Genomic DNA, 14,331 nt, shown 5'->3' on the forward strand with positions numbered 1-14,331 from the left:
TTTTGAAGAATTCCAAAAACTGAAGCATTAATTTTTTTTCTCTCATCTCTGCCTTAAACAGGCAAAGTTAAAAATCACACAACACCAGGTTATAGTCCAACAGGTTTATTCGGAAGTACTAGCTTTTGGAGCGCTGCTCCTTCGTCAGGTAGCTAGTGGGATACCATCATAAGACACAAAATCTTTTGCACAAGATCATAGTTTCATGCAACTGATACAATATATTGATTAAACCTAGATTGCTGTTAAGTCTTTCATCTTTTAGAATGGACTACAGGTTTCGATTCATGAATATGTAAAACTTCTTTTAAGTCACATTCCAGAGATAACAAAGTTTCATTTTAAAAAGGTGACATCTCAGCTCACACAATGCATTAAAGAAGTGAGTAAGAGTCTGTTTGCATGCTAATCTTGAGTCACACTCATTCTATTTCCAAAGTAGGAATTTATAAAAGTCACATGGATTGACTGCCTGCAGATTGTGTATTTTTTGAGCAAAATAGAATGTACCGACAAATACAATTCTGCAAATGCAAATTTACCCCACAGACTTTTGTGTGTGTGCGTGAGAGGTAGAGAGAGAGAAAACAGGCATGTCCTTTTTAAAATGATGAGCCTCAGTTCTTGGGGGGTTCAAGTCCACAGCTCCCTGAAAGTGACCAGGCACACAGATAGGGTGGTAAAAAAGGCATATGGCATGCTTGCCTTAATTGATCATGGAATTCAATACAAGAGTCAGGGTGTTATTAGATTAGATTAGATTAGATTAGATTATATTAGATTACTTAGAGTGTGGAAACAGGCCCTTCGGCCCAACGAGTCCACACTAACCCGCCAAAGCGCAACCCACCCAGACCCATTCCCTTACACCTAACACTACGGGCAATTTAGAATGGCCAATTCACCTAACCTGCACATTTTTTGGACTGTGGGAGGAAACCGGAGTACCCAGAAGAAACCCACGCAGACACGGGGAGAATGTGCAAACTCCACACAGTTCCAATTCCTGAGGTGGGAATTGAACCCGGGTCTCCGGCGCTGTGAGGCAGCAGTGCTGACCACTGTGCCACCGTGCCGCCCACAAATGTTGGATCTTGAAACCCCAAGATCCCTCTACACACCAACACTGTTCAGGGTCCTGCCATTAACTGTATGCTTTTCCTTAACATTTCATCTCCCAAAGTGCAGCATTAAACCATATTTGCCATTTCTGTATTAAACCATATTTGCCATTTCTCAGCCATATCTGCAACTGATGTAAATCCCAATGTGTCCTTTGACAACCTTCTACACTATCCACAACTCCAACAATCTTTGTCTCTAAATTGCTTCCAATACACAAAAATCCTTCCATAAGTACGGTCACCAGCACTGTATACAATATTCCAGAGGCAGTCTTACTGCGTGTGCTGCATAACTGAAGCACAACCTCACTACTCTTACATTCAATTCCCCTTGTACTAAATCATAAAATTATATTATCTTTCCTGATTACTTACTGTACATGTACTAATCTTTGTAATTCATAGACAAGAACACCCAAATTTCTTGTAACTGAGAACTCTAACGTCCTACCATTCACCATGCTTTTCTCTATTCTTTCTGCCAAAATAGGCAACTTCACTCTTTCCCACGTTGGACAAAGATCCGGTAAATGCAGTCTGCTCAGTTAACTGTCTATATTCCTTTGTAGGCTCCTTATTTCCTCTTCACAACTCATCTTCTTACCCACCTTTCAGTCAGCAGCAAATTTAGCCCCACACCTTTGGTCCCTTCATTCAAATCATTGAAGAAAAACATCTGAGACACCAGCATCAACCTCTGTGCTGGCCTAAGAAAGATCCATTTATCCTTACTATTTCCTGTTAGCAAACCAATCTTTTATCCATGCCAATACCATACCCTTGACACCATGAGCTTTCATTTTTCACAATAGTCTTTTCAAATGTCTTCTGTAAATTCAAATACACTAGATCCTCTGGTTCCCCTTTATCTACAGCACAAGTTAACTCTTCAATTAACTCCAACAAATTAGTTAAACATGATTTCCCTTTGACAGAATTCTGCCTGAGTACCTTGAAATTATCCAATTGCTGTTAAAATGTTTCTAGTAATAGTTTCAAACATTTTCCCTATGACAAATGCTAAGCTAACTGGCCTATAGCTTCCTATTTTCTGCCTCCCTCCCTTAACTAAATGACTGACATCACCTATTTTCAAATCTGAAGGAACCTTCCACGAATTGAATGATCAGAAAATAAAACCCAACGTCTCAACTATCTCACTAACTAGATCTTTTAAGACTCAAAACTTGGGGCCTTGTCAACTGACAGTTCCATTAATTGCTGAAAATGTGTTGCTGGAAAAGCGCAGCAGGTCAGGCAGCATCCAGGGAACAGGAGAATCGACGTTTCGGGCATAAGCCCTTCTTCAGGAGTTCCATTAATTGCTTAATACTTGATAACTGCAATTTTCACCCTCCCTTTCAATTCCTGATTTACAGCTGAAATGACTACTTGTATTCTCTCCAGTTAAGACAAAGGCAAAACTGTTCATCTTCCATCTCTTTAGCTCCCATTTTGAAATCTCATTTTCTTAGGACAAGCTACTTTGTTAACTCTTTTCTCGAAATGTCATAAACTTTTCCTGTTTTTATATTTTTGGCGAGCTTTCTCGTACTCTAGTTTTTTCCTTATTCCTCTTTTAGTAAGTCATTGCTATTTTAAAATATTTTGTCCAATTTTCTGACCTGCCACCTATCTTTGCACAATTGTAAGTCTTTTCTTTGAGTTTGGTACTATTTTTCATATTAGGTAATCACAAATTGTATAAATATTTATTTGTTGGAATGTCACTCTACGTGGTCCGTATCCCTTGATTCCTTCTCTATCATATCTGTCAAGATGCCTTTAACATTGCAACTGTATCTGCCTCCTCCTCCATCTCTGGCAGCGCATTCCAGGAACTTACCACCACCTGCATAAAAAAAACTTACCTCTTGTCTCCTTTAAACACACCTTTTACCTTAAACCTATGCCCACTGTTCTTTGTATCTGTACCTTCCGGGATAACCACTTAAATGCTTGTCATTGTATCTCAATTGACTTCTCTCTTAACTTAAATTTTCATGACTTTATAATTCTTTTTGCTTAAATACAAAATAGTGGTCTTGGACCCACAGTTCTCCCCCTTAAACTGTATGTAAAATTCAATCAAGTTATGGTCACTATTGCCCGGGGACACTTCCACTGGGTGATCAGTAGTTCTGTCAAAAACAAGTCTAGTGTAGTCTATTTTCTCTTTGTCTGACTCAAACATAACTTCCCTCCTGCTGAATTCAATTCCAGAGTAAAGAACAATAGCATTCTATTAGATTCCAACCAGTCGAACATTTTGATTTATTGCATGAAGACACACAGATTCCTTGTAAAATCTTAACATTTAGGTAACATGCTTTTCTTTCATCCTTCCTACCAAACAGACAATTTCACATTTTCCCACACATTACTTTATTTGCCAGATCTTTGCCTACTCATACTTGTATCTTTTTACAGCCCTCAAGTCCTCTTCACAATTAGTTTCCTATCTATCTTGGTATCATCAGCAAATTTAGCTAGGATGTTTAAAGAAAACTGGGGCAAATCTAATGTTGCTGTTCTGGGAGACTTGAAAATGCCTGTGCAAGGTGCACATGTTATCATGTTGAACAAAAAAAAGTTGGAAATCTGAAACAAAAAGAAATTGCTGGAAAATCTCAGATCTGGCAGCATCTGTGGAGAGAATTGAGAGTTAACCTTCCAAGTCCAATGACCCTTGTTTTGAAGACCTGTTTCTGGACTCCAATTCCTCTCCACGCATGCTGTTACAGCTGCTAAGATTTTCCAGCGATTTCTGTTTTTGTTTCATAACAACATCTTTGTTGCCAGGGGATTGGAGTACAAGAATACAGAAGTCTTCTCACAATTATAGAGGATTCTGAGACGACCACATCTGGAGTACTGTACATAGTTTTGGCCTCTACATTTAAGAAAATATATATTTGCAATGGAGGGGATACAGAAAAAGATATATTAACCCTGCGATGTGATGCTTGTTTTATGATGAGCGACTGACCAAATTAGGTTATAATCTCTGGTATTTAAAAGGAGTGGCAACCTTATTGAAATTAACAAGATTCTGAAGCAGCTTAACTGTTTTTCATCATTCAGTGAATCTAAAATGCAGGGTCAGAGATATATCAAAATGGTGCTGTTCATTTCGGACTGAAGGAGAAATATCCCCACTTGAAAGTGTTGTGCATCTTTGGAATTCTTTTCTCATTAGAGTTGTTGAGCCTCAATTTAACACACTTAAGACTGGGATAAACAGATTTTTGGTGATTCAGGGAAGTCAAGGATTTGGGGAGCAAGCCGGAAAGCAGAGCTCTATAAAAGGAAAATACTGCAGATGCTGGAAGTCTAAAACGGAAACAGAGTGCGCTTGAGAAACTGAGGTCTGGCAGCATTTGCAGAGAAGCAGCATTAACATTGAGTCCAATGTCTCTTCTTTGGACGGAGATGGGCTGAAAAATGATGTTTTTTATGCTCACGGCAAAGAGGGAGGTGGTGCAAGTGTAACACATGGTGAGGGTGCCCAGAGCAAAAGACAAATGGACTGTCAAAGGAAAAATCTAGATGTACAATGGATGCAAATGCTGCACGTGAATAGCAGAAAATAAGTCAGCTCTATTCAGAGCAAACCCAGGAGTGAGAGAATGAGAGCAAAGGGCACGTGCAGCATCGAATCAGAAGACAACGGTGTTCATGCTCTCAAGTTTTTGAACTCAATGCTGAGTCACGAAGACTCTAAAATCACCAAGTAGAAAATCACTGTTCCTCCAGTTTGCATCAAGACACAGCGGCAAGGCTAGGACACAACTAAGTCCTCTGCTGAGCTCAAATCTTTCAGCAGAGAATGGAACGTTAGGAGGAGGGATGGAGTTAAAGAGAAGTGGAAGACAAGAAGAATTCAGAGCAATGCCAGTCCCTCAGTGTTTTTGGAGCTTGCATTCTCTAACACTTGAAAGGAGAAGAAAAAATTTCTTGTTGAAGTGTTAAATGAGACAAAGAGAAAACCAGAAATAATAAACAGGACAGCATCAAGATTGAGAGGTGGAGTTGATGGAGAGTGTGTGCATGCAATGAAACAGAATGGTTGAGAACATGTGTGTGAAAAACTAGAACACGATTAGATGGGGCTGCAAATTGATAGACTTCTTTTCCAAACTTTTTTTAAAAAAGCTCAAATACAGCACAGACTAACGAAGAGCAGACACCTTTATGTCAAACAAAATTAGGACCAAGATACTTCGTTTGTATTGAAGTGGCAATCTCACTCATCAGACATGCAAAGGCTAATAACGAGTGGAAAAATTCTTAATGGAACAGTGAGGGCTACGCATTGGAACTTTGGATTAAGAAATATTACTTGAATAGAGTGCAGGAAGCCTTGGTCTACAAGTGTTTTGTGCCAAAATGCATTCTACTGCTGAGCACAAAGAAGTTTCAAAGGTCAATGAGGGCCAATGAAAAATTACCTTTGAACCATATCATCGTCACTAGGCCAGTTTACTGAATAATAGTACACATTACATAATTTTAATAACTATCCTACTACAGATGGGTTCACCCGAAATTCTCTAGATTCAGGAATTCTGTCAAAGGATCGGTGATTTCAAATATCGCCATCTTTATTTAAGAAAAGTTAGAGTAACAGACGAAGTGGTTCACCATTAGCAATGAGGAATCAGCTGGAATCCACTATAAGGGACAAAGTAACTGTACACTTTGATGGTACAAGCTGATCAGAGAGAGACTGTGGATGGATTTGTGTTAGGATGTGTGTTATGCCTATCTAATCTAGTTGTGGTTTCTGAAGCTCTGCATCTGAGATCCAAAGATGACAAATCAGAAACATTCTTACAAAGAGAGAGTGAGAGCTATGCAGGCGTAAGGGAATTGTTTATTCCATGTAGACAGATTATTAAAAGAGTATGCATAGATATCAAAGTAAAAGATCCATGCTATCACAGAATCATTAAGTGCCTGTAGGGGTTCTCATAAGAATTTCTTTTAATGCTGTTCTTACGCCTTCTCCCTACAAGTGTACACATTTTACATTTTCAAATAACTGTCTTACTTGCTTTGGAATACCTCAATTGAACCTGCCTCTAGCACACTCAGGCAGTTCCAGGTAGTGCCCACTCACCACAAGAAAAAGCCTGGTCTCAGATAATCTTTGTTTCTTTTGCCAATTTGAATCTGTGCCATTTCCTTCTCAGTCAACCTTTGCCATCAAGAGGGCTTGAACTCACGGGTGGAAGGACTACTTCAGTTGCAAAAGTCTCCATGAGACCCCATCTGCAGCACTGCATTCAATTTAAGGTACACTACCTCATGGAAGGTGGCCTCAGAGAGATACAACATTAACTCATCCAAATGATAAAATGGTTTAAAGAGTTACCATCTGAGACTTATTTTGTGTTCCTTAAGTTTCAAAAAGGTCGAAGATTCATTATATTAAGGTTTGTAATATGGCAAAATTATTCCCTCTGATAATAGGATCCTGAACAAAATAATCTTATATTCAGAGCGATGTTTTTCATAGAGTGAAACTTCTCACAACAAAGGCCAGTAGAAATTTGGAAACCACTCCGCACAATTCTGGGGATATTGGGCCAACTCAAATTTGCAGACAGACATTGACAAGTCGATTGTTGTTAACCAAGCACTTCATGAAATATAGAACAATGGGTTTGTACTCTTGTTCCAAATGTCAAACAGTATAGACAACTTGAGGCTTGAGGAGGTTAAATTTAGAGTTTAGAAGACTGAGAGGGGATCTGATTGAGACAAATAAGATTATTAAAGGATGGACACTCTGGCGTAAGGAAACATGTTTCCGCTGATGGGTGAGTACCGAACCAGAGGACACAGCTTAAAAATACGGGGTAGTCCATTTAGGACACAGATGAGGAGAAACTTCTTCACCCAGAGAGTGGTGGCTGTGTGGAATGCTCTGCCCCAGAGGGCAGTGGAGGCCCAGTCTCTGGATTCATTTAAGAAAGAGTTGGATAGAGCTCTCAAGGATTGTGGAATTAAGGGTTATGGAGATAAGGCAGGAACAGGATACTGATTAAGGATGAACAGCCATGATCATATTGAATGGTGGTGCAGGCTCGAAGGGCAGAATGGCCTACTCCTGCACCTATTGTCTAAATGGCATGTTCATGCTTCCATAGACCTGTTCAATTTCAGCAGTGATTCTAACAACATGCTTATTGGTTAATTCAATTGTGAAATATTTACATGTATATCTCAAATGCACATGCCTAATATTGTTAGCAAGTGAGTTAATGTATTTTCATTAAATTCCTTTAACCGTTTCAACAAATCTTAAAATCACACTGCACATTACAAGGTAGAGACAGGAAAACACAAATTTCCCCATTTTATACAGTCAACAACAGTCTGTCTAATATTCTACTTGGATCACAGGTGACATGTAGTGGGGAGATGGGAGTGCTTGGGTGGGTTGGGCCAAGACAGCAAAGTGGTAATAAACAGGAAATCCGGAATAAACACAGCATACAGATTCTAAAATTTAAAAATTAAGCAGCACCAGGCTGAACCTATGGAAGACAAATATTAAATTAGTCCTACTTACCACTAGAGACTGCTCTAGAGAAACTTGCCGATCATCCTTTTCAACTGTGCGCCTGCAATCCGGGCAAACCCACAGTGGAAGGTGCAACATGCTATTAGTTTTTGGAGATGTAGAAAGTGCCATTTTGTTTGGGTTTGTAATCCCACTCTCTGAGAGTGAAGAGTCTTTGCGTTCACTTCGACATAGAAGACATCGTTCTCCTGTTGAGTACGGTGCTCTCTGACCCAGCCCAAAAGTGAAGGGTGTCTAAATAGATAAAAATGCAAGGTAAGTCCATTTGTAAGTGACAAAAACAATTTACTTGAACTCCTTTAGCTTTACACGTGTTTCATGGCTCCTCAAAGGCTGAATAAGTCATATTAATTTTCATTATTATTTGAAATTCCAGTACTTTCTGGTATTCAGATACTACTTTCATTTTTCATTTTATCAGCCACTGGTCTTGAACTTCACATTTAATTCTCAGACCTAGAATACAGACATAGCATAAATTTAAAGACTCGAGGTCATGCATAACTTGCCTGTACACTTATGCCCACTCTTTAAGACTTGCATTGCCCTACAACTGACTAATAAACCTTCGGGCCATCAACTGCAACTAATTTGTCCAAACTTATTTTAATTAGCACAATTTTTAACCTTATTGCTGAAATCTCATATGCCCTATTCGGTCTCTAATGAAGAAAGAATTTTTGAAACATCTGAGCACATTGAATAACCCACTGGATATCAACCATCCAGAGCTCCACTTGCTGGGACAGTGGGAACTGGCATTTAAATCATCCATCTTTCGAAATTGAGGTGGTAACACTGCCATGAAGACACAAGACTTATTCAAAAGGGTACTAGTGACATGATGGAGACCTCAGAGAAAAAAAAAGTCACTTTGCACATCTAACTGCAAAAGTAAATTCAAATAAGATGACTGCCCTAAATCTATAACAATTTCATTTAATAAATGTTTCAAATAGATCAAGTTGAACAAACTTAGCAAAGCCAAGGGTTATATCTACTAGAAATATTCATGAATGAAAAGAATTGAGGTAGCAAATAGGGAGAGAGTATTTCTTCTTCTCACTGAATGTTTAAGTGAGAATGTCAGAAGGAACATTTCTTCAGACACGGGCTTACTAAGACAAGAGTCTGTCAAAGGTTAGGTGGAAGTGGGTACTACAGATGCTAGACATTAGAGACAAGATTAGTGTGTTGTTGGAAAAGCACAGTAGGCCAGGCAGCATCGGAGGAGCAGGAAAATCGACATTTCAAGCAAAACGCCTGATGAAGGGCTTTTGCCCAAAACATCAATTTTCCTGCTCCTTGGATGCTACCTGACCTGCTGTGCTTTTCCAGTACCACTCTAATCTGTCAAAGGTTAGTCAATTAAATGGCTCAAGTGCTGCACAGGATATGCAGGGACCCGGAATTCAGACTTCATTCATGGGCAACTGCAATGCTATCGGATTTAATAAACATCAAAGCTTCCAGGTGATAAATTTCCAACATTTTCACTATAATTCTTCATAAAGGAGCGCTTTCCATCCTACCACATCTTGTTTTTAAATGTGGTATCAGCTCTACACTAACTTAGGACATTGGCTTCTGTCTGACTCAGTGCTAACTTTCACCACGTCTTGCCTGAATTGTTACAATCTCAAACAAAAACAAACTGAAGACACTGGAAATCTGAAACTAAAGCAGAAATTGCTGAAGAAGGGTGGCCACTGAATTTGAAAAGTTGACTCTGCTTTCTCTCCAGAAATGCTGCCAGACCTGCTCAGTTTTTCCAGCAATTATGGTTTACTTTGATGCTCTCATCCTAATTTGCATAATAACCAGGACTTGCACATCTTGTTAAATGGATAAAAAAACTTAAGGGTTAACATTAATCATTGTCCAGTAAATCAGATAGTTCTGGCAACTTTAAAAAAAGTTGTTTCAAGAGATGTGGATGTCACTGTTAACATCAACATTTTTTGCTCGTCACTAATTTTCCTTTATCTGATTGGCTTCTTAGGCCACTGTAGAGATCATTTAATTTCTGTGGCACGAGGATCATAAGTAGGCCAGTCCTGGTTATGACAGCAGATTCTGTTCCCTGCAGGACATGAGATGTTTGTTTCAAACAACAATCTATGATAGTTGTCAGTCACCAACACTAACTGCATGTTCAACTCTCACTAGCACAGCCACCAATGCCCATTTTCTATGAGTGAATAAGAAAAAAAAGTGAACTTAAATTCCACAAGCTGAATCACCACTCCAGTGAGATGAAGCTATTTATTTAAATAAGTTTTAAAGTATGGATTTCAAAAGTAGTGGCAAATTGGCATTGGCTACTTTGAGAAGAATTTTCTTTCTAAATCAAATAGTCAGAGTTTCCTTTAAGAAGTTATTCCAGCACTGCTCAGAAAGCAAGTGGATATGGACCCTAGAGTGTTAGCTGAAATTTCCTGAATTCACTCATGGGATTTGGGCATTGATGGCTGGGCAAACATTTAACAGGACCTACATAGTTGCCCATGAGTTGGTGATGGCGAGAGGCCTTCATGAATCACTGCAGTCTACGTACTGCAGTTTATCCGCCATGCCACCACGAAGGGGGTTCCAGAACTTTTGGGATATATCTCCAAGTCAGGATGGTGATTGGCTAGGAGGGGAACTTGAAGATGGTGCAGTTCATACAAATCTACTGCCCTTCTACTTAAAGGTGAAGTGGATGTTGATTCAGAAGGTGCTGTCTGAGGACCTTGGTTAATTCATGCAGTGCATCTTCTAGATGGTAGTGCTGCTACTAAGCATCTACAGTGGAGAGAATGGATGTTTGTTGAGTCAATCACATGGGCTGCTGTGTCTTAGAAGATTAGAGACGAAAAAAACTGCAGATGCTGGAATCCAAAGTAGACAGGTAGGAGGGTGGAAGAACACAGCAAGCATCAGGAGATGAAGTAGTCAACATTTCGGGTGTAACCAAGGGTCACACCCAAAGCATGTCCTAGATGGTGTCAAACGTTTTGAGTATTGCTGAATCTGAACTCAACCAGGCAAGTGAGAAGTAATCTGTCACACTCCTGGCTTGTGCCTTGTAGACAGTGGACAGGCTTTGGAGAGTCAGATGGTGACTTACTTGCTGCAGGATTTCTTCAAGTTCCTGTGAATAGTTCATGGAAATGCAGATCTTAAAAATTGTGCCGAGGCCAAAAATGTGCCCAGGATGCTTCATTATTTTCTGATATTAAGCATATGTAAATTACATATATGTCTTATTATATTAAACAAAGAAAAACAAAAGGTTTTTCTGCTTGTGGTGAATGATAGGGCTCAAAAACTCAAGTTTTTTTTGCATAGCATCTATAATATTACAAAATGTCCCTAGACCTTTCATACAACCAAAAAGAAAACACTGAAACCTTATTATTAAGCTTTATTAAGTGAATTTTAGAGTGTTTTATTGGAGAGGACATTCCACTGCTTCTTTTAAATGCAGCTGAAGACAGACACCGATGTGGTAAAGATCAGTGGGAAGCCAGATGATTTGGGAAGTCTTTAAAAACTAGAGGACAACTTAAAAAAAAAATAAGTGTAAGCTACCTTGTAAGATAAAAAGACTGCAAGAGCTTAAGGTATTTAAAGTCAAAAGAGACACAAGCATTGGACCACTAGAGAAGCAGTATTGGGGAACAGAGAAATGGCAGAGGAACTGACTGGATACTTTGCCTCGGTTTTCACAGTAGAAGACAGACACCTGTAGTCTACCAGAACTTCGAGAGAGTCAGGGGGCAGAGGCGAGTGCAGTGGCTATCACTAAGGAGAGGATGCTGGGGAAGCCAAAAGGTCTGAAGGTGGATAAATCACTTAGACCAAATCAACTACACCCCAAGTATTGAAGGAGATAGCAGAGGAGATTGTGCAGGCACTGGAATTGACCTTTTAGGAATCATTGGAATAATGGAAGGTGCCAGACGACTGGAGAATGGTGAATGTAACACCCCTGTTTAAAGGAGGGAGGGGGCAGAAGGCAGAAAACTATAGGCCAGTTCATCTGACTTCAATCATTACCAAGATTTGAGAGTCCATTATCAAGGATAGGATGGCAGAGTACTCGGAAGCATATAGTAAAATAGGACTGAGTCAGAATGAATTGTCAAGGAGAAGCTATACCTGACAAATCTGTTAGGATGCTTTGAGCAGATAATGACCAACTCTGACAACGGTGAGCCAGTGGTCATGATCTACTTGGATTTCCAGAAAACCTTTGACAAGGTGCAACACAGGAGACTGCTCAACAAGATAAGCCCATGGTGTCAGAGGGAAGGTACAGATATGGATAGAGGATTGGCTGACTGGCAGAAGGCAGAGTGTCAGCAGAAAGGTGTCTTTTGCAGAATGGCAGCCAGTGACTAGTGGTGCTCCACAAGGATCAGTGTTTGGACCACAACTATACATATTAAAACATTAATGATTTGGATGAGGGGGAGGTAGTGTTGAGGTAGCAGGGAGGTCGCAGAAGGGGATCGCAGAAACTAGGGGAGTGGGCAAAGAAGGGGCAGATGGAATACAATGTGAGATTATGCACTTTGGTGGGAAGAACAGAGGCATCGACTATGCACGAAATGGGGAAAGCCTTCGGAAATCTAAAGCACAAAAGGACTTGCCAGTCCTAATTCAGGCAGTAAGGAAGGAAAATACAATGTTGGCATTCATTTTGTGGAGGTGCCGGTGTTGGACTGGAGTGGACAAAGTTAAAAATCACACAAACACCTTGTTATAGTCCAACAGGTTTATTTGGAAGTACTAGCTTTCGGACTGCCGTTCCTTCATCAGGTATCTGTGCAGCAAGATCATAAGACACAGAATTTATAGCAAAAAACCACAATGCCATGCATGCAAATGATACGATATATTGAACAAACCTAGATCGCTCTTAAGTCTTTCATTTTTTAGAATGGGTTGCAGGTTTCTTTCATTAATATGTAAATCCCAGAACTGCTTTCAAATCACATTCTCGAGATAAATATAAAATCTCAAGTTAAAAAAAAAGTGCCATCTCAACTCAGACAAAGCATTACAGGTGTGAGATTAGAGGCTGTCTGTATCCCAATCTTGAATCAGACTGTTCTATTTCCAAAGTAGGAGTTTTTAAAATGTTACTTGGATTGACTGCCTGCAGATTGTGTGTTGTTTGAACAAAATAGAATGTATCTGCAATTACAATTCTCCAAATGCAAATTCACCCCATAGACTTGTATGTGTGTGCACACGCTTGTGCACGTGTGTTTGAGAGAGAAACGGCATATGAGGGCTAGAATACAAGAGCACAGACGTACTGCTGAGGCTTTTTAAAGCTTTGGGTCAGACTACATTTGGAATATTGAGAGCAGCTTTGGTCCCAATATCAAAGCAAAGTGAAGGGCCTGTCATATGAGGAGTGGTTGAGGACTCTGGGTCTGTATTTGATGGACTTTAGAAGAATGAGAGGTGAATCTGATTGAAACTTTCAGAAGGCAGCACGGTGGCTCAGTGATTAGCACTGCTGCCTCACAGCGCTAGGTACCAGAGTTCAATTTCAGCCTCTGGCGATTGCCTGTGTGGATTTCCTCTGGGTGCTCCGGTTTCCTCCCACAGTTCAAAGATGTGCAGGTTAGGAATTACCCATAGTGTTCAGGGATGTGTAGGTTAGGTCCAGTCGTCAGAGGTAAATCTAGGATAATGGGGAGGGAAATGAGTCTGGGTGGATTACTCTTCAGGGGGTCGGTGTGGACTTGTTGGGCCGAAGGGCCTGTTTCTACGCTGCAGAGATCCTATGAATACTGGAGAAGATGGAGAGGCTAGGACTGAAGGGCACAGCCTCAAAGTGAAGGTACCTTTTAGAACTGAAACGAGGTAAATTTTCTTCAGAGTGGACAGACCGCGGTACTCATTGCCACAGAAGACTGTGGAGGCCACATCATTGACTGCATTTAAAATAGGGATGTATGAGTTCTTGATAACGGCATCAAAAGGCTGGACAATGGGATTGAGAAACATCATTCGTAATTGAATAGTGGGCCAAATGGTCTAACTCTGTTCCCATGACTAATGGTCTTAAGCTCAGTTGTGAAGGTGGCTATATGTGGGGATGCTCAAGGAGGCCGAAATTAGATCGACAGACAGCACTTGGCCCATATTCCTCTAAACCCTTCCTTTCATACATATATCCAGGTGCCTTTTAAAATGTGGTACTTGTACCAGCCCCCACCACTTTTTTGGCAGGTCATTCCACACATGTATCATCCTCTGCATGAAAAGGTTGTCCCTTAGATTCCTTTTAAAATTTCCCCTCTCATCTTAAACTTATGCCCCCTAGTTGTGAACTCCCCCCCCCACCTCCAGGGAAAAGACATTGTCTATTTGCCCTATCCATGCCCCTCATGATTTTATAAACCTCGATAAGAAGGTCACCCCTTAGCCTCCAATGCTCCAGGGAAAATAGCCCCAGTCGATATAGCGTCTCCCTATAACTCAACACTCAAAACTTGGCAATATCCTTGTAAATCTTTTCTGAATCCTTTCAAGTTTCACAACATCCTCCCCATGGCAGGGTGACCAGAACTGAATGCAGTATTCCAATAGTGGCCGAACCAACATCCT

At 40.2% G+C, this 14,331-nt stretch overlaps 1 protein-coding gene across 3 annotated transcripts in view; it reads right to left on the reverse strand.

Moving 5' to 3' along the window:
- Nucleotides 1-14,331, reverse strand: part of fam193a (family with sequence similarity 193 member A) — a 233,831-nt gene that overhangs the window by 110,117 nt on the left and 109,383 nt on the right. For all 3 annotated transcript variants that reach the window (XR_015751345.1, XM_043704026.2, XM_043704036.2), the window contains exon 3: nucleotides 7,705-7,950. Coding sequence is in view for 2 of the 3 variants with exons in the window: in XM_043704026.2 (XP_043559961.2) it covers nucleotides 7,705-7,950 (246 nt within the window). In the remaining variant the exon portion in view is untranslated. The remainder of the gene's footprint in view (nucleotides 1-7,704; nucleotides 7,951-14,331) is intronic.

Source organism: Chiloscyllium plagiosum, unplaced genomic scaffold, assembly GCF_037043375.1.
Source record: "Chiloscyllium plagiosum isolate Xiang-an unplaced genomic scaffold, Cpla_swu_hap1 HiC_scaffold_2, whole genome shotgun sequence".
Classification (NCBI taxonomy): Eukaryota; Metazoa; Chordata; class Chondrichthyes; order Orectolobiformes; family Hemiscylliidae; genus Chiloscyllium; species Chiloscyllium plagiosum.